Raw genomic sequence first — 20,911 nt, forward strand, 5'->3', positions numbered from 1 at the left:
GGATGGATTTTGAAGTCAGGAAGTATGGAGCGACCAGACTGATGTCTCCGTGATGGCGAGCCATCACCACCCACCACTGTTTTCTCCTCGGAAATGCGCCCAATACTGCATGTAAATTTGGCTACACCCAACAATACATATTGTTTGTTAATTTGGTGGCCTGCTGATTTTAAAGCAATGATTTCTATGCTTGGTGGATCCCATAAGAATGTAATACCACCACCAACACTTAACTGTGATAACAGACGGGGGGAGGAGGAGGTAGTGGCAGAGTGGGACACTCAACACAGTAGTAGTAGTAGGCATCCATCAGTCTCAGGAGACTATGGTGTTGTGCTCTGGAGTGGCCTCACTAGGGCGCTAAGCCAGGGTAGGTTGATATGGAGCTGTTACCCAGGCAGCAGGTCCTCCCTCTCCACGGCGCCTAAAGTCCCCAATGGAAAGGTGAACGCCAATTGGTTCCAGCGCCGTCGCAGTACCGGGGTTGACCTCGAAGTTGACCACTCAACACAACCGTTCACTATAAATGCCCGGTGACAATCGAGCCTACCATCTATGTGGCTGCAGGAAACTGGTGCACAAGAACATCACGTGCTCAGAGCTAACTTTATTTTCCCATAGATTGATGAAGATTAAGCCACCCAAGAGGTGGCACGGGCACGAATAGCCCGTAAATTCTCCAATAGGATCATCATTCTTCTTATACCATAAGTACACGCCACTTCGAGCAGCGCACACTTTTGTCAGGTACTGTACCAGAGTTACCTTACATTACAATATTTAACTATCAAGACAACATACTTGCTTGGTATTTCCACGTGTCATAATGTGAACACAAAACACATATATTTGTTACTAAATAACAACAACAGCAAGGTATCTCTACCTTAGCTAGTCAATTAAAAGTAATACTTATCAACATGGCAACAAAAATTTTTATATAGAACTTCAGTTAATTTGTCAACCGTGGACTAAAAAATACAAAAAAATAATGGTTCTTTTTTATTTAAGAACAAACAGAGGCATAATACAACATAAAATAAGAGTGGTTTTGAGAGTTACACATAACTATGGTAGGAATCATCCCGATAACAAATCAATGGGATGGATTTAATCAAAGACCCACACAGCTATAATTAAAAGCCTTCTTTCCTAGTTTATATAGGGCTTTAATAACATACACATTACTGCATATTTATTATGACCGTTACATATGTGAGGCGGTTTTGTGTGTAGAAAGAAGAGGCTGCAGATCGAGAGCCCAACTCGCGTGCATGGTCGCAACTCTCACAATTCTTAAGTTTAGGAATAAGTATACATATACTATATTACACTTCACTGCACCCCAACATGGAGTCCATCAACAAGTGGAGGATTAAGAACCCAAGAATACACCCTCCTCCGTGGGTAACTGGTAATAAATACAAAGTTCAGCCAGGCTTGCTGGCCAGACTAGCTGATGTGCTACCCAGAAACTGCAACCAATTGGTTTGCTCAACCTTCACATAGGTGGCAAAGCCAGACAGCTTTGGTCCTGCTTTTCACCCAACAGGCAACTCTCAGACAGAGCTTGTAGGGCTCGGACAAAGCACTCGAGCCCCATCACCAATACCCGTCAGTCATAGGGAGCTGAATATTTTAAGTGCTTAATGAACATTTTAGGCAAAGGGAATAAATGTGCCTTTCTTACTTCACTATGGTTAAGAGCACCTAGCAAGACTGGGTATGGATAAGAGTACTGGGACTAAATAAATGATCAGCCAAGGGTTAAAGATTCAATTTAAGTTTTTATTGTCTACTCTAAAATTGTGTAGTATGGTATTAATAACTGGAAAAGAATAGAGCTTTGTCATACAAACATGACTTCTATCTACTAACTGGCAGTATTAACCTAGGTTGAAAACAGCTTTTCAGTCTAAGTGAACCCTGCAAATTACTAGATAGAAGTCATGTTTGTATGACTAAATTGTATCCTTAATTAGTTAAGAAAACTCCTCAGGTTATGAAGCCTAATAAGCATAATATTTGTACTCGCATAGCCACAGGGGCCGGTGGCCAAGTGGACAGCACGCTTGATACGTAAGCATGTGGACCCGGGTTCGATTCCCGGGGCAGGCAGAAACAAATGGGCAGTTTCTTTCACTCTGTTGCCCCTGTTACCTAGCAGTAAATAGGTACCTGGGAGTTAGACAGCTGTTATGGGCTGCTTCCTGGGGGTGTGTAGGTGTGGAAAGGGGGAGAGAAAAACTAAATTAGTTAATAATAGTTGAGAGGTGAGCCGAAAGAGCAGAGCTCAACCCCCGCAAGCACGACTAGGTGAACACATAGTTGTGTTTTCAGGGGTTGAGCTTTGACCCTTTGGTCCCGCCTCTCGACCGTCAAATCGTGTACAGATTCTTGAGCCTACTGGGCTCTATAAAATCTACATTTGAAGCTGTGATGTGGTGGAATCTGCCTCCACCACATCACTACTTAATGCATTCCATTTGTTAACTACTCTGACAATGAAAAATTCTCTCTAATGTGTATGTAGTTCATTTGGGTACTAAGTTTACACCTGTGTTCCTTTGTTTGTGTTCCACCCATGCTAAATAGTTTGTCCACCCTGTCAATTTCCCCGAGAATCTTGAAGGTGGTGATCATGTCTTCCCCTTATTCTATCTTCTAGGAATGCGAGATATAGCTCCCATAGCCTTTCCTTGTAGCTCATACCATTAAGTTCTAAGACTAATCTGGTGGCATACCTCTGAATCATCTCTAACTTTGCCTTATGTTTAACTAAGTTTGAACTCCAGGCTGGAGCTGCATACTCTAGGATTGGTCTGACATAAGTGGTACACAGGATCCTGAACAATTCCTTACACAAAGTTTGAAAAGACAGTTCTTATGTTGGCCAAGGTAGCACATGCCTCTCAGGATATCCTTTTGATGTGGGCTTCTGGGGACAGGTTCGGAGTGATATCAACCCCCATATCTTTCTATGGTGATGGTTGTATGTAGTTGTGGTGTTTTCTAAGATCTACCTCTATGAGACTACATGACCCACTAACATGAGGGGCATTTCTTGCACCAACATACATAAATAGTAAAAGTATCAGGCTAATATCACATGGCCACTGCTGAAAAAATAAACAGTGAAAATCCGTAAGGAACCCATACCATGTTTAAAACCTAACGAGCCATTTCACATGGGAATATACCATTATTATATACCATTTCACATGGTATATAATCAGTTAGCGTATTAGCTAAAGAAAAGTTAGTGTTTCAGTAGATTCCTACAAAATTACAGACGTTACAGCAACATTTCAAGGTATCAAAAACTAGATGTTTTTATTATTTAAGAACAATGAGACATAACCAATCTTGAACAACTAGATTACAACCATTCTGGAAATATTTAAAAAACTTAAAATTGTGCTGAAAGTTGGTAGTTTACAGAAATATCACCAGGCCATTTTTAGACTATCACACTACAGGGTACAGTACTAGTGTATTGCACTAAAGCGAATTCTAACTATGTGGTTAAATCTCTGAAATGCTAGTGATTTTATGAGTATAGAGGGGATATAATCATCAGCAAGATGTAGACAAGTATGGGGTTATTTAGGGAGGTCAGAGTTGTGTAAAGAGCATAAAGAATGTATCCATTACTCTATAGGGAAAGAATATTATATTAGAAGTGTTAAGACTTGTAATTTTCTTCAGAATAGTTTTATACAAAGGAATAAGTAGTCCATTCGAGTAGACAGAGCAAGTGTACAATACACTCCATCCCTCCACAACCACCAAAAACATATTTTTAACAACACTTTCGCGTACCCCAATATGGGCCAGGTGTTTCCTGGGAGCGCGCACCCACACTAACATATGTACTCTTTTCAGTGTTCTGATCTAAAGGTGCTCATTTTAAAACTAGTCCCATAATTGAGCAATAACTGAAATTTTAACAAATATTGTTAATTTTGGATGCTTATCACCACAAGCATTTATAATCTTTCCAGTGTTCTGACGTCACTTATCGTGCTATGTTGTGCATTTTGGTATCAAATTGTTCGCAATCTAAAGGCGCACATTTTAAAACTAGTCCCATGATGATCGGATAAAAAATATAATTTTAAAAAATATTTAAAATTTTAACAAAACATGCATCACCGATGGACATCTGTCAATGTATTTATTGACGCAGACTGCGTCGCCGCTGGACGAAAGTGTTAAGTGTTGCAAAGCACAAGTTAATTTGTATAAATTAATATCAAACATTATTATAGTCATATTTTAAGGGTGGGAGGATAACTAGTGACATTCAACAAAACTATTAAATTTTAAATTGGAAAAGTACCAGTGGAGTGAGTTGAGGGCTTTGTGGTCTGAAACTGTTGGACAAACATTCACCCACATGGTTTTATAGATACTGGAACTTTTTCATCATGGATGTTATTCTACTAGAGACCTTTGTCAAGCAGACACAACAACCACACATCAGCTGACAAGTGCTTACAAAACACAGACGTGAAACCATCAATGTTGGGCACAGCATAACTATCTACTATGATACATCACCAGATGAAAATTGCTGCCCAAATAAAATCCATCCAGTGAAAAGCTATTTAGGGAAGCAATTCAAATAGATTACTGTACTTGAAGAATCTTCCGGCATCAGAGCGCATGTGAGGAAATTATAATGCAGCTATGCCGCTTTTCTGTTATAAGGTAAAGTAAAGGTGTTTCGTTAGAGGTGTTATAATGGTTGTAAATGTTAACACCACGGAGAGTAAACGTATAATGATGAACTTCATTGTGCCAGGGTTTGGCATCACCAGCTCTAACACCCCTCTTCACTATATCTAATATTTTCAATACGTATAAAAGTATTCACATAAAAGTTTTCAACATTATTTACAAGCTTCACTTAACACTTGTATAACAGTGTATTATATAACTAAGCCAAAGGAGTTCCATGCCTATCCATTTTAAAATATAAATGTAGACTTAATTATCTACAGTAATTTTTAGATAATACATTATCTAAAATCTAAAACAATTGAGGAATTCCAGGCCTCCTATCCTAGTATATACAGTATAAATATGACAAAAATTAAACGATATACTATATAGAAATAAAAACAATAAAATGAGGTCTCAAACTTAAATAGGACATATTACTTCAGTCAGAAAATGTAAAAAATTTATTTAACGTGACGTCGAAGTCCCCGGGAAAACCACCGACGCAAAAACTAACATTAAAAGTCTACCCAGATCAACCGAGGCCAGAGCCCTAGCACAACCCAACAAAGAGGACCGTGAACAACCCCCCAGAGCCCCATCAAGCCGAAGCCGCCGACAGAAACTGGGCAACGATATCCTCTGGAAACAACAGAGGACAAAATGGCGAAGCAGACTGCAGATCCAGGGCCCAAAGATCAAAGACAGAGTCAGCACAGCCTGCCGACACGTGAAGCGAGAGGAGAACAACATGAAAACCGCCTCCAGGAGGATTACCTCTCTCTCCTGGCTATTCATGTCCAAATTTATTGACTTGTGAATCATTCCTTCTGAAGATGTATTAATATATGCAAGTACTTAAGGAAATTCCCGTTTCAATTCTTCTTCCGCGGTCTGACACTCACATTTTTTATCACGTGTTAATTTTCGTGATTTACACACACGCACACACACAATATATATACTGTGTGTATATATATATATATATATATATATATATATATATATATATATATATTAATAAAAAGGATACAATTTATAAGACAAAATAATAATAATAATAAAAAAAAAAGCAATCCGGTAGTGAAGACATTGTCCCTGTAGTAAGAGCTGCTGCCAGCCAGGTGGCGCCACCAGTGGTGCCTTCTCACATCAACCACCCAGCCAATTTTGAGCTGATGAAAGGCAAAATCCTGACACAAAAAACCCGAGGCAATTTGAGGAACAGCAACAACCTTCATTAACCATCCAGATCAACCATTATAAATATTCAAATAACTCCTTGTTATCATATCGATCTCATCTTTTAAATCTTGGTTCTTAACAAGAGGACATGGAAACCAAATACAGTAGAACCTCGAGTGACGACTCTCTCAAATGGCGACCATTTTGGGTAACAAACGCCCCGATTGCCGACAATTCGTCTCGTTATTGAGAGTAAATGAAAAATACAAAAATGGAACACATTTGAAACAAAGAAAGATTACTATAATGGAGCAGCCTACCAGACAAACACTGAACGAACCTTTATGGCATTTGTTTGTTTTTCAAATTGTTTCAACCGTTTTCTTCATTTTATTTTATTTAAGAAACATGGAGCAGCCTACCTGCCGACCACCGAACAAACCTTTTGCTATAAGACAAATGAAAAAAAAATTTAACAAATTTGAAGAAAGAAAAATGTCATAAAGGTTTGGTCAGTGTATGTAAGGTAGACTGCTCCATTATTTAAAACATTGAGTATCATATTGACTTTTACAGTGGTAGAACGGATTAATTTGATTTCCATTATTATCAATGGGGACATTTGTTTTGTATGACGTCTGTTTCACATGATGATCACGGCGCCGGAACGGATTAAATTCGTTATTCGAGATTCCACTATAATTGGGTATGGGATCTGATCTCCAAACAATTTTAAAAAGTTGTTAGATTTTATAACTATCACAATCAGTAACTACCTCTACTCTAGGTTTTAATTGCACAAAAAAAAAGGCTGAAATCTCAATAATTGTTACTAGCTTGGCAAAATGGGGTATGGGGACATAAGCCAGCAGTCTGTAATCTTAACAAGGTTAACATCCCCTGCTCATAAGCTACCTAACACTATAGCACTCTTCGAACATCCCTGGCGTCCGATTTTTTTCTCTAGAGTCCGAGCATCAGACAGTGCTAGCGTCCGATAAAAATATATTTGTATAAAATTCATTAATTATCCGATCGACTTTGGGATAGTTTCAAAATAAGCGCCTTCAGAATGCGCACAATTTGATACCAAAATGTAAGATAAGATGTAACACAAAAATTTATATCAGAACAGTGGAAAGATATAATTAATTTTGTGATGATGAGCGTCCAAAATTAAAATATTTGTTAAAATTCCAGTTATTGCTATTATTATGGGAATAGTTTTAAAATACACGCCTGTATATTGCAAACAATAATATACCAAAATGAAAGACGTAACACGAAAATTGATGTTATCAAACTGAACGAGTATTCACATTAGGCTGCGGAGAGCAAATTGGTGCTCGTTCACAGGTAACTTTAGGCTTTGCTGCGGGGAATCACGCCGGGCTTTTGGACATTATATGCATATACCTGTAGGGAAATCTACTGCGAACACAATGATACCAAAAAGAACGACATAGCACGAGAATTAAGGTGAGAAAACTGAAACGAGTATACACATTTCGGTGTCGTCGCGGGCTCCTCGTACGCCAGGGGCATTATCTCTAAGTTGGTGGCGCGCATGCCCGGGGCGCGAAAATGTTAACATTATTAGGAGTACAGTACAACATATATTAGTTAAAAAGATCATCAAGAGTATTACCAGCTAAATATACCTTAATGTCACTTAAAGTTTCTGGCAATTTAATGAAAGAGGTTCTTAAACTGTCAATATTTTTAAAAGAACAACCAGTCATACTCTCTGATGTGGATGCCTTATTTACATCAGATTTAAATGCAAATTTCTCTTCTTGTGGTGCTGGTGTAACAGTTGAGGAACTAGTTGTGGCTAAATACTCCGGTGGAGAAACACTGCGGCGGCCATTTATTTGACCAGCACTCGTCTTGAACTGATCATAGTTTTTCTGGTCCCTGTAAACAACAAATTATTCATGAATATAAAAATAGCATCATATATAATTATAATCATGTTTGAAAACTTACAAATTTTTTTTTGCATATATTGTCTCTTATCTTTATACTGGACATGTAAGTTACAGGTACAGTACAGTGCAACCTTGATTCAGCAAATATATGTCCCCGGTAACTAGGCCCAAATCATTGCCACCTAAGATGACCATGAGAAATGTCATTTTTTTTTAATAAGACACAAAAAAACATTGCCTCATTTATCCTAATAATTCACTCAAATAATAAATAAATAAATAAATAAATAAATAAATAAATAAATAAATAAAATGATCAGAGCCATATTATAGGAGTTAGTTACCATTTGTATCCTAATTTTTTTTTACACTATTGATGAATTTGACTGACCATACCATGCGGTTACCTTGAGCTGAATCCGAAGGTAAAGGTCCCTACGGGCCGGTCGCTGACCAGGATCCAGATTCAAGAAGTTATGCAAGTACAGTGACATCTCGGCTTATGAATGCCCCTCTTTACAAACTTTTTGGGTCACGAGCCCAATTTCTTTGAAAATCCGAATCGGGTTGTGAACTTTGCCCCAGGAAACTAAGTTTGTTGATACGCGTATGGCCGATCTAGCACGGCGATCGCGCCCCAGTTTACCAGTGCCTCCCGCATAGTCACAATCGCGCCTGAATTCTTTGTAAAGAATTTCAGTTTGGGGGGGGGGGGGGAATTTTTGGGTATTTGAACATAAAAGTTGTGATTATATATCTCGCAATAGGTCCCAAGAAAGCCAGTGGTAAGGTTCAAGCCAAGAAAACACATGTGAGAATGACCATAGAGAAAAAACAAGAGATCATTCGTAAACATGAAAATGGTACATGGGCTGTTGAACTAGCTAGGCAGTACAATAAATCTACGTCAATGACATCCACTGTAATTGCTAAGGAAAAGGACGTTATGAGTGCTAAAGTGACAAAAAGTGTAACAACAATCATGAAACAAAGAACACAAACACATGAGGATGTTGAAAAGTTGTTATTAATTTGGATACACAAGGAGTTAGCGGGTGATAGTGTTTCGGAGGCCATCATTTGTGAGACAGCAAGAAAAGGTCTTGCATGAAGACCTTTTAACCCCTAAGCTGCTCTGGGCTATTTGGCCTTCAACACCCACAGGAAAAAAAAAAATCTTATAAAAGTGTTCATTTGTGTTCCCTGATCACAGGAAAAATAATAAAATCGTGGGTGGTATATTTTAGGCGCAATAGGGTGGAGAAAAGCCTGGCAAGAAAGAGGCATTGACAGAACAATCGTCAGTAGTGGTCTGCTCTGCCCGAGTTGTCAGGCGGGAGTTGCCACAAAGATAGTATTACCAAATTATGCCAATGTCCCTGAATAATTTTTTCTAATCTTTTTGCAGTACAGTAATATTATTCAATAGTGTGTAGTGTGATATATTTATATAATAAAATGTGTGAATCATCGCTATACTCAAAAGTATTGTGATCATATTAGTAATTCAATTATGTTCATAAAACAATAAACAAAGTTTTGCTGTTATTACACTATATACACAGGTTACATAGGTATACAGGTATACACTGGTTATTACACTATATACACAGGTTGCCACAGACAACTGACGCTCCCTCCCTCCTTCCCTCACTGGTTCAAGGCCAGATGCGCTAACATTCCTCCTACAAGTATACTGTTTGTGGTGTTATTACACTATAAACACATTATATATAAGTATCTACATGTTTTGTTCATCATAACTGTTCAACTAAGCTGGTATAGTGCCCAAAGAGCATAGTGGCCACCCAAACACAGCATGACAAGTCATGCAGATGATGGCACCTCACCCACCATAATGGCTTCTCCCAACACACCTTTTGCTCTTATTACACTATATATACACATTATATATATATATGTATTTACATTTGTGTTCACCATAACGAACCATTAAGTTGATATGCTGTGTCAAAAAGCAGCGAAGAGTGGCCGCCACCCCAGCCAGTCACTGGCTGCCACTCCCTCCCTCACCTCACCACACTCGCCAACATTCTCCTCCCACCATACTGTTTTTGCTTTTATTCACTATATACAGATGTTATATATATCAGTATCTGCACGTTTTATTCACCATAGCGAACCACTAAGCTGGTATAGTAAGTGCAGACCGCAACAGCTAGGTGGCCACACATTCAGCAAACGACGCTACAGCCCTCCCACCCTCAACATTATTCCTCCCACATCACAGAGCAAATTATCACAGCAATCCTGCTATTATGAGAATCCTGGTAAATTTTATCATGGTCAGGGGTCTTTATAATACTATCATCACTAAATAATACCAGTTACAGTACATATATTTGTTACATTTTTAGGTGATGCTGTGGTCACAAGCTGAACAGCAGTGCTGTGAGCTCATGCTGCGTGCACTAGCCTTGGTGGTTCACTCAGTACTGAGGCTTTCACACCCAGGAAAATTGTTGAAAACTGTTAAATTTTTTTTTAAATTGTTGCCCACAATTTAAAAAAAAATGGCAACTGTTTACAAGAGCTCTGAGGAAGGCGATGTGAACCCTGTGTAGTTGCGGGCCGTTTAAATCATGCGCGGTACTCCAAAACATATGAAGGAGTGCGCACTTTTGCGAGTTACTCAACATGTCATATGAAGTGTTGCGCAGCTTAAGGGTTAAATCAAATCCCCGGAACGAGTGATGCAGATATGAAAGTGTACTAACATTAAGTGTATATAGTTAAGAAGTACATGGGTGATGATTTTGTTTAGCATTGTTTACCCCCATTCCCATTGGATTAACTATTACTTCTCAGTTCTTAATAACATACTTAAGATTTGGGGTTGGTTTTGGTAAGAAGAGGCACAAAGGCCTGATAGAAAGTTTGAATGAAAAGAACCCGGTTATTGGCTGAGGCCATAACCCTGTATACCAAATCTACTGGAATCTAATCTATGGTTGTAACAAATTAAATGAGAAGATGGTGGAGGCCAAAACCATTAGTATCTTGAGGTTATCTTGAGGTTATCTTGAGATGATTTCGGGGCTTTAGTGTCTCCGCGGCCCGGTCCTCGACCAGGCCTCCACCCCCAGGAAGCAGCCCGTGACAGCTGACCCAGGTACCTATTTTACTGCTAGGTAACAGAAACTCTGCCCATTGTTTCTTGCCGGCGCCCGGGATCGAACCCGGGACCACAGGATCACAAGTCCAGCGTGCTGTCCGCTCGGCCGACCGGCTCCCACAGTAGTTTCAAAGTGTTATATTACAGGGTGCTGGGAGGACGGGACACCACAAGCATAGCTCTCATCCAGTAACTACACACAAAACGTATATGTAGTGTATACATTTACCTTAGTTTCCTATGATGTTGGTCTCCTGTCAAATGGTCTGAAATGCTTGTTACACTGTTGCAGGGAACGCAGCACACCAAACACTGATAACCACCATTAACTCTAATAACACAGCCATCAGCCATTGCTGATTCCAATAAACCTGAAAGAAAATGATACCAAATTTAATATAATAGGCACATACCAGATTAAATATAAAGGAACACACTTCACTGTTCATTAATTGTAATCCTTTCAAGCACTGAATGAATAAATATTAACACGAACATCTATAGTTATTCACACGAACATCTAAAGGTATTAACACGAACATCTAAAGGTATTCACATGAGCGTCTAAAGGTATTAACACGAACATCTAAAGGTATTCACACGAGCGTCTAAAGGTATTCACACGAACATCTAAAGGTATTCACACGAACATCTAAAGGTATTAACACGAACATCTAAAGGTATTAATACGAACATCTAAAGGTATTCACACGAACATCTAAAGGTATTCACACGAACATCTAAAGGTATTAATACGAACATCTAAAGGTATTCACACGAACATCTAAAGGTATTCACACGAACATCTAAAGGTATTAACACGAACATCTAAAGGTATTAATACGAACATCTAAAGGTATTCACACGAACATCTAAAGGTATTAACACGAACGTCTAAAGGTATTAACACGAACTTCTAAAGGTATTCACACGAACATCTAAAGGTATTAACACGAACGTCTAAAGGTATTAACACGAACTTCTAAAGGTATTCACACGAACATCTAAAGGTATTAACACGAACGTCTAAAGGTATTAACACGAACTTCTAAAGGTATTCACACGAACATCTAAAGGTATTAACACGAACGTCTAAAGGTATTAACACGAACATCTAAAGGTATTCACATGAGCATCTAAAGGTATAACACGAGCATCTAAAGGTATTCACACGAACATCTACACTAGTAGTAAGCATAACCCTCACCATGTATAGTTGCCTTGTGTCCGTGTGTGCATGTTCATGCATGCCCCAATGTTTTCTTGCAATTTGAGAGGATTAAACAAGCAACACCACAGTGAAACTGTGCATAATAGTGAATGTCTGAATCACACTGAAATCAAAATAAGCTAAAGGAACAAACCATATATAGTTTTTGTTAAAGTAATAGTAGAGAAACACATGGCGAGTGTTGAATGGTGCAGGGTAGAGGAAGGTAGTGAGTGACCTGAGATAACATGTGGCTAAGCAAGTAGTCAGGTCAGCACCAGTCCAGCCACCCAAAGTTTTACCGAGAGGAGGATATTTTAGGAGGAGAGGAGAGAGGAGAGGACTTTAAGACCATAACATTAACCGTTCAGCTGCACATCACATCATAAGAAGCTGTAGTGTATGGAGTAAGATTTTAAAATTCCTGCAGGTACACAGGGCTCATATCTGCTTCCCCAGGCCTCCAGTAAACAGATGCCTGCAGGTACACAGGGCTCATATCTGCTTCCCCAGGCCTCCAGTAAACAGATGCCTGCAGGTACACAGGGCTCATATCTGCTTCCCCAGGCCTCCAGTAAACAGATGCCTGCAGGTACACAGGGCTCATATCTGCTTCCCCAGGCCTCCAGTAAACAGATGCCATTTTGAAAAAATTGTGGGAACCATTTCTGGTTGTGAAGACCGCAGTACTGAGTAAGCAACCAAGGCTGGCGCATGCAGCACTACCTAACAGCACTCTAACCACAGCATCGCTAAAAAATTATGAAATACAGTACAACCTCGATTCAACGAATCTCTGGCTGGTTTGTACACTTTTCAGGCCGGATTTATTCGCCCGGTTTGACGAACAATGGTTCGCCGAAGCGGGGAATGTTCGGATTTGCTTACGAAGTCCAGACAGACTTCACAAACTGGTGGAAAACTTTCCCATTCTATCACAGATCACATTTAATAATTCTCTCATATGACAAGTTGGATCACACAATCACACAAGTGGATTGTACAACAAGTGGTCCACAAGCTTACGATGTTCGGACAGTTCACAAAGTGGTGGAAAACTTTCTCATTCCATCACAGGTTACAATTAATAATTATTTCATATGACAAGTTGGATCACACAAGTGGACTACACAAGTGAACCACTCATGTGGACCACAAGTGGTCCACACACTTACGAAGTGGGGACAGAGTTCACAGAGTGGCGGAAAACGTTCTCATTCTATCAGATTAGAATTAATAATTCCTTCATAAGACAAGTTGGATCACACAAGTGGACCACACAACAAGTGAACCATATGAACCAAACACCAGCCAGAGTGGTCCACACAACCAAACACCAGCCAGAGTGGTCCACACAAGTGAATGACAGAGTTTCTATGATTTTCGTTCACTGATTTGTGGCACACGTATCTTTGTAAATTAATTAAAAGGCTGAAGCATGATTACCTACCTACATGTGGTAAAATCTCCTTATAGACATTTTCTGTGATGAAACAAGATGAGTGAGGGTGGACAGATAAAAGAATACTGTACTGTAAACCTCACTTTACAGTGAGGTTTCACTCACTTTCATCTGTGTCGTCACAGTTCAGTGACCCACAACTTTGAAAAGTTTCATATTAATAAATAACTTCTAAAGTCAGTGTTTTAATAGCTTTTAATTATCCCAATTAAACTAAACTAAATAAAACCAAAAATATACTGTACTGTAATATGATAAGACACCTGCTATTTGAGAAATTACTGTATGTTATTGGAACAACAACTCCAGCATGAGTGGACGGGTCTAATCCTTGTACACACAACACCATGTGTGTTTCGTTCGATTTCGTCGCCATAGTTCAGTGACTACAGCCTCGAAATAATAAAATTAATAAATCAGTTCTAAAATCAGTTTTTTTTTTATATCTCTTATTATCCTAACAATGTTACTAAACTAAATATATTATCCAAAAATATAAAATTTGATGTAAATCCAATATTTGAGAGAAATTTATGTTATTGGATCTGGCTTAAACACCAGACTACTGCAGGGTGTATAGACCTAGTCTGTGTTCATACAGTAGGCACCCAGTGCCCTCCATCCATCCCCCCTCTCCCTCCCTCCCTCCATCCATCCAGAATTTAAGAAACAAATCAAGTTAAAAAAAAAGTTAACTGGGTCAATTCCCACCACCGACACACCTCCCTCACTCCCCATCCCTACACCCCATACACACGCTCTCTGGTTCACCTCAACACCCGACATTTTCAAGAGGAAACTAGATTTATTCCTCCAAGGAGTGCCGGACCAACCGGGCTGTGGTGGGTATGTGGGCCTGCGGGCCGCTCCAAGCAACAGCCTGGTGGACCAAACTCTCACAAGTCAAGCCTGGCCTCGGGCCGGGCTTGGGCAGTAGAAGAACTCCCAGAACCCCATCAACCAGGTATATGTGGGCCTGCGGGCCGCTCCAAGCAACAGCCTGGTGGACCAAACTCTCACAAGTCAAGCCTGGCCTCGGGCCGGGCTTGGGCAGTAGAAGAACTCCCAGAACCCCATCAACCAGGTATATGTGGGCCTGCGGGCCGCTCCAAGCAACAGCCTGGTGGACCAAACTCTCACAAGTCAAGCCTGGCCTCGGGCCGGGCTTGGGCAGTAGAAGAACTCCCAGAACCCCATCAACCAGGTATATGTGGGCCTGCGGGCCGCTCCAAGCAACAGCCTGGTGGACCAAACTCTCACAAGTCAAGCCTGGCCTCGGGCCGGGCTTGGGCAGTAGAAGAACTCCCAGAACCCCATCAACCAGGTATATGTGGGCCTGCGGGCCGCTCCAAGCAACAGCCTGGTGGACCAAACTCTCACAAGTCAAGCCTGGCCTCGGGCCGGGCTTGGGCAGTAGAAGAACTCCCAGAACCCCATCAACCAGGTATCAACCAGGTACCCATCCCTTCCTTCCATCCATCCTTCCATCCATCTCCATCCTCTCCCTCCCAGCCTCTGCCTCCCTGCCTCCCTCCCAGCCTCTGCCTCCCTGCCTCCCTCCCAGCCTCTGCCTGCCTGCCTGCCTCCCTCCCAGCCTCTGCCTGCCTGCCTCCCTCCCAGCCTCTGCCTGCCTGCCTGCCTCCCTCCCAGCCTCTGCCTGCCTCCCTCCCAGCCTCTGCCTGCCTCCCTCCCAGCCTCTGCCTGCCTGCCTCCCTCCCAGCCTGCCTACATTTCAGCCTCTCCATCCCTGCCTGCCTGCCTGCCCATCCACCCACCAGTCAGCCATCACTGACACAATGAGTGCACTTGGAGCCAACATGGTGCACGGATGTTCCTTGATTGTGCCAATATATCCTACAAAGTCAGGGAATAAACACTCCAGCCTCTTGACAAATCAAAACAGTGTTAAAATTAAAGTTGCAGTAATTTTAGTGCACAATAGTTTTCATAAACTGTATTGTAGTACTCAACATACAGCAGGACTACCCAATCAACAGTGTTAACGGCATAATACACTACAGTACATATTTACTGTACGGCATTCAGAACTCCAAGAGACTTCAAGATGAACATAACTACAACAATAAGGTAAAGAACAAATGTAACAGTATTTTGTTGTAGGGTAAGTAAGTAAGTAAGTAATTATCAAAAGAAGGCACCAGACCGGGAAGGCTATGTAGCACCATCAAATACCCAAAATAATCAGAGGGCGCTAAATATCACCAAGGATGCCAATACGAGAACAAAAACGCATAAGGCGAATGATATCAAAAGTATCCGAGTCACCAAGAATTCTATCGAGGGACAGGTGACCGCGAGGGGCGGTCGGAAAGCAAGACACACGCTCGTCCTGGAAGTCAGGACATTCAAGAAGGACATGCACGACCGTAAGAGGGACAATGCAACTAGGACAATAAGGAGCAGGGCGGCGCTCCATCAAGTGACCATGGGTTAAGCGAGTATGGCCAATACGCAACCTCGCCAGAGCTGTTTCCCACCGCCGGTTACGGTGGAAGGAGGACGGCCACGAGGAAACACAACATTTAAGAGTACGTAGCTTGTTACCAGTAACAGACAACCAAGAAGCCTGCCAACGGGTAAGAACTGAGGAATGGATAACTGGGTAAAAGTCGGAATACGGAATGCCTTTACGAGAGATGGGACAAGAGCGGACAGCTTCCTTAGCGGCAGCATCCGCACGCTCATTTAAAGACACACCAATATGGCTGGGAACCCAACAAAACTCAACCGACTTAAATTTACTGTGAACGAGAAACAGCCAATGCTGGATCTCGACAACTACTGGATGAACCGGATTAAAGGACCAGAGAGCCATGAGGGCACTACGAGAGTCAACAACAACCACAAAGGAAGACTGACAACGAGAAAGCAGGAGACGAAGAGCATAGAGAATAGCATAAAGTTCTGCTGTAAAGATGCTAGTCTCCGGAGGCAAGCGACACATATAAGTGCGATCAGGAAAAACAACAGAGTAGCCAACACCGTCCGCTGACTTAGACCCATCGGTGAAGACAGAAACGGAGCGGGAGTGAGAAGAAAAGTGCTCGAGGAAAAGGCGTTTTAGAACCGTAGGAGGGGTAAAAGCTTTAGTGATACGGGTCAAGGAAGTACAAAACCGCGGAAGAGGGACCCTCCACGGGGGCAAAGAAGGAACAACACGAGGAGAAACATCAGAAATACGAACGGAGAGAGAATCCTGTAGGCGAGATAACCGGACAGAAAGAGGGAGGTGGTGAAGAGGAACAGGAACCGCAGGAGGGGTAAAAGTGAAAGCACGACAGAGGCGAGAGGAAGGATGTTGCAAGGACCGCGCAAGATAGCGAAGACAGTAGCGATCACGGCGGTCCTGGAGAGACAGGAAGCCAGTGTCAACATACAAGCTAAGGATGGGAGTCGAACGAAAGGCACCAGAACTGAGGCGCAACCCAGTATGGTGCAAAGCATCAAGACGGCGAAGAGTAGAAGGAGAAGCAGACAAGTAAGCAGGGCAACCATAATCGAGCTTAGACAGGACGAGAGAGGAATGTAAAGCAAGGAGAGTGCGCCTATCTGCCCCCCAAGAAGTATGGGACAAGACCCGAAGGAGGGTAAGGGCCTTAGAGCACTCAACACGGAGGTAAGAGATATGGGGAGACCAAGACAAACGAGTGTCAAGGAATAACCCCAAAAGCTTCGCGGAATCTTTGTATTCAAGGGGATGACCATAAAGTGACAAAGAGGGACGAAGAACAACCCGTTTCCGCGTAAAAGTCATGGCACAAGTCTTAGAAGTAGAGAACTTGAAGCCATGACCTGTGGCCCAAGACGACACGGCATCAATTGCAAGTTGAAGCCGGCGTTGAAGGAGAGGCGAATCATCACCCTGACAACAAAGGGTAAGATCATCGACATAGAGAGCGGAGAAGACACCAGAAGGAAGAGAGGAAAGAAGACCATTGAGGGCAACAAGAAAAAGAGTAGTGCTCAGAACACTACCCTGGGGCACACCTTCGTATTGCTGAAAAGAGGGAGACAGAGCGGTACCAAGGCGCACCCGAAAGGAACGACGAGAGAGGAAGCTGCGGAGAAAAAGAGGGAGATGACCACGAAGGCCAAAAGAATGAAGTTGAGATAGGATATGATATCGCCAAGTGGTGTCGTAAGCCTTTTCTAGATCAAAAAGGACGGCAACAACGGAGGTCTTCGCAGCAAAAGCAGTACGAATATAGACCTCCAAGTTCACCAGGACATCTGTCGTGCTGCGGCACTTGCGGAAACCAAATTGAGAAGGGGAGAGGAGGTGATGGTGTTCCAGGAACCACATCAGACGAACGTTAACCATACGTTCAAAGAGTTTGCAGACACAACTTGTGAGAGCAATAGGGCGAAAGTCCTTAGGGGAAGTACCCAGAGACCCCGGTTTGCGAACAGGGAGGACAACGGCATCGAGCCAGTCCTCAGGGACTGACGACGACTCCCAGATCCGATTATACAGACTCAGTAAATACTGAGACGTGCTCGGAGGGAGATGGCGAAGCATCTCATAATGAATACCATCGGAGCCCGCCGCCGTAGAACCGCAGAGGGCCAGGGCAGAATGAAGTTCAGAGAGAGAGAAGGGATCATTATAGGGAAGCTGAAGATGAGTGCAGAAATCTGAAGGACGAGACTCAAGGACAGGTTTACGAAGAAGGAAAGATTGGGGAAGATGAAGACCAGAGCTAACAGAAGAAAAATGGGAACCCAGTTCGGAAGCGACCTGCAACAGGTCCGCCACAAGAGTATCATGGAGGTGAAGGACCGGTGAAACATCGGGAACGAACTTACCCGCTATCTTGCGGATACGCTTCCAGATCTGGGCCAGAGGGGTCTCGGACGTAATTGTTGAGACATAAGATGCCCAACATTCACGTTTAGCCGTACGGATGGCCCTACGGGCCACCGCACTCGCTTTCCGAAAGAAAAGAAAAGAATCGGTCGTCTGCCTACGGCGGTGCCTCTTCCAGGCTGCACGCTTACAGCGGACAGCCCGAGCACAGTCCGCATTCCACCAGGGAACGCACTTCCGTGGACCCCGAGAGGAAGAGCGAGGAATAGAGCGGAGGGCAGCGTTGAAGACAGTGTCATGAAAAAGGAGGAGAGCGCGAGAGAGAGGCAGAAGGGAGAGGTCAGGGAGAGCAGCACTGAGGGTAAATAGGGTCCAGTCTGCCTTAGCAAACTGCCACCTAGGGAAAGAGAGGGAAGGGCGAAAAGAGAAAAAGGAAACAAGGATGGGGAAATGATCACTTCCATGGAGGTCATCAAGAACCTGCCACGTGAAATCTAAGTAAAGAGAAGAAGAGCAGAGAGAAAGATCAAGACAAGAAAGGGTGCGAGTCCGAGAGTCCAAATGAGTGGGCTCACCAGAATTCAGAAGAGACAGGGAAGAAGAGAGGAGAAACGGCTCAAGGAGGCGACCCCGGGTATTCGTCAGAACGTCACCCCAAAGAGAATGACGACAATTGAAGTCACCCAGCAGGAGCACAGGCTCCGGCAAGGAGTCCAGGAGGTGTTTCAAATCAGGAAGAGAGAGCGGGACACTCGGGGGGAGATAAATGGAACAAACTGTGTACCATTTCCCCACAAAGATACGAGCAGCAGAACAATGGAGAGGCGAAGGAAAAAGTAAAGGAACAAAGGGAACATCAGCCCGAATCAAAAGAGCAGAAGAATTAGAAGCCCCAGCAATGGCTGGGGGAGGGGAGAGAAAGGAATAGCCACGAAAACGACCAGGACGAGCACCAAGCATTGGCTCCTGGAGGCAGACACAAAGGGGCGAAAACCGCGAAATCAGAAGTTGGAGTTCGAGGAAATTGGCGTAATAACCTCGAACGTTCCATTGAAGAATGGACAACGACGAGAAGAGAAAGGACAAAAACAGAGAACAAGGAAGAAACAAAGGCGAAAGAGCAACAGAGCACGTTAAAGAATATCAGGGTCGGGATCAGGGTCAGCAAAGTCAGGGTTAGGGGGCATGGGTAAACTGAGCAAAGACGGAGGGAAGGAAACGGGAGAACAGAGCAGAGGTGGGCGGGCAGGGTCTGGAGGAGGAGGAGGAAGAGGAGGAGACAACGGAGAGGAGCCGTCAAGGACAGCAGCAGGAGGAGGGGGAGTAGAAAGAGGGGAGCGCACCCCAGCAAGAGCAGCAACCGAAAGGGAAGCAGGGGCCAAAGAAACCTCCATAGCAGGAACAGGGGGCGCAAGCACTGAAACGGGAGGGGAAGGAGCAACAGAGCCAGAAGGAGCTGAGGAAGAAAGCGAAGCCTTCTTACCCGCCGGGGAAGAGGAAGGAGAGGAGCCAGGCTTACGCTTCTGACTTAAAGAGATCGGTGTCCCAGCAACCACGTACCGGGCAACGGATTCCAGTGTCTCAACAGGAGAAGCCGAACGAGAGCACACACGACGGCCGTTAGGAGAGCGATGGACATCCGCCCGCACCGACAGGCGGTGGGGAGAGCCAATAGATGGAGGAAGAGGATGGGAAGGAGGATCGGAGGGGGACGAGGAAGAAGACACAGAAGACACGACAGACCGGGTAGAAGGAAGGGGAACCCCAGACAGAGGACCAGGAGGAGGATCCTTCGGGAGAGAACCCAAAGGAACAGAGGAGGGGGCAGTGGGCGCATCAGGGTCCAAGGCCCGGAAACGGTTGTGAGTCTGAGGAAGGCGGGAAGGACGAGGAGAGGAAGAGCGCAACACGCGAGCATAAGAGATATTAGTATAAGGCGGGAGCCGGCGAACCTGGCGCCTCGCCTCAGGAAAAGATAAACGCTCCCGGTGCTTCAGGTTGAGGACGGCTGCCTCAAGCTTGTAATGGACACACGCACGGGAGAAGGTAGGATGGGCTTCACCGCAGTTGAGGCAGCGAGCTTGGGGAGAAGTGCACTCCGACTTAGAGTGACCTTCACTCCCACACAAAGGACAGAGAGAGACAGTCCCAGAGCAGCGGAGGGCACCATGCCCAAACCTCCAGCACTTATTACAAAGTCGAGGAGAAGGAATATACTCCTGGACAGAGCACCTAGCACCAGCAAGAATGACAGAGGATGGAAGGGTCCTACCATCAAAGGTGATCTTCACAACGCGAAGGGGTTGACGGCGACGACCACGAGGGGGACGAGTAAACGAGTCAACCTGGAGGACAGAATGGCCTTGGGCATCAAGGATATGCCGAATATCATCGTGGCAATCCTGCAGATTCCGAACACCGGTTGCAACATGGG

At 43.4% G+C, this 20,911-nt stretch overlaps 1 protein-coding gene across 2 annotated transcripts in view; it reads right to left on the reverse strand.

Annotated features, from left to right (window-relative positions):
* Positions 1-6,712: 6,712 nt before the first annotated feature.
* LOC123754121 (uncharacterized) overlaps positions 6,713-20,911 on the reverse strand; it is a 75,080-nt gene continuing 60,881 nt past the window's right edge. For both annotated transcript variants that reach the window (XM_045736317.2, XM_045736319.2), the window contains 2 exons: positions 11,207-11,348; positions 6,713-7,827 (listed from right to left, as the gene is read on the reverse strand). In XM_045736317.2, the coding sequence (XP_045592273.2) occupies positions 7,530-7,827; positions 11,207-11,348 (440 nt within the window). In that variant the 3' untranslated portion in view covers positions 6,713-7,529. The remainder of the gene's footprint in view (positions 7,828-11,206; positions 11,349-20,911) is intronic.

The sequence above is a fragment of the Procambarus clarkii genome, chromosome 6 (genome assembly GCF_040958095.1).
Source record: "Procambarus clarkii isolate CNS0578487 chromosome 6, FALCON_Pclarkii_2.0, whole genome shotgun sequence".
Classification (NCBI taxonomy): Eukaryota; Metazoa; Arthropoda; class Malacostraca; order Decapoda; family Cambaridae; genus Procambarus; species Procambarus clarkii.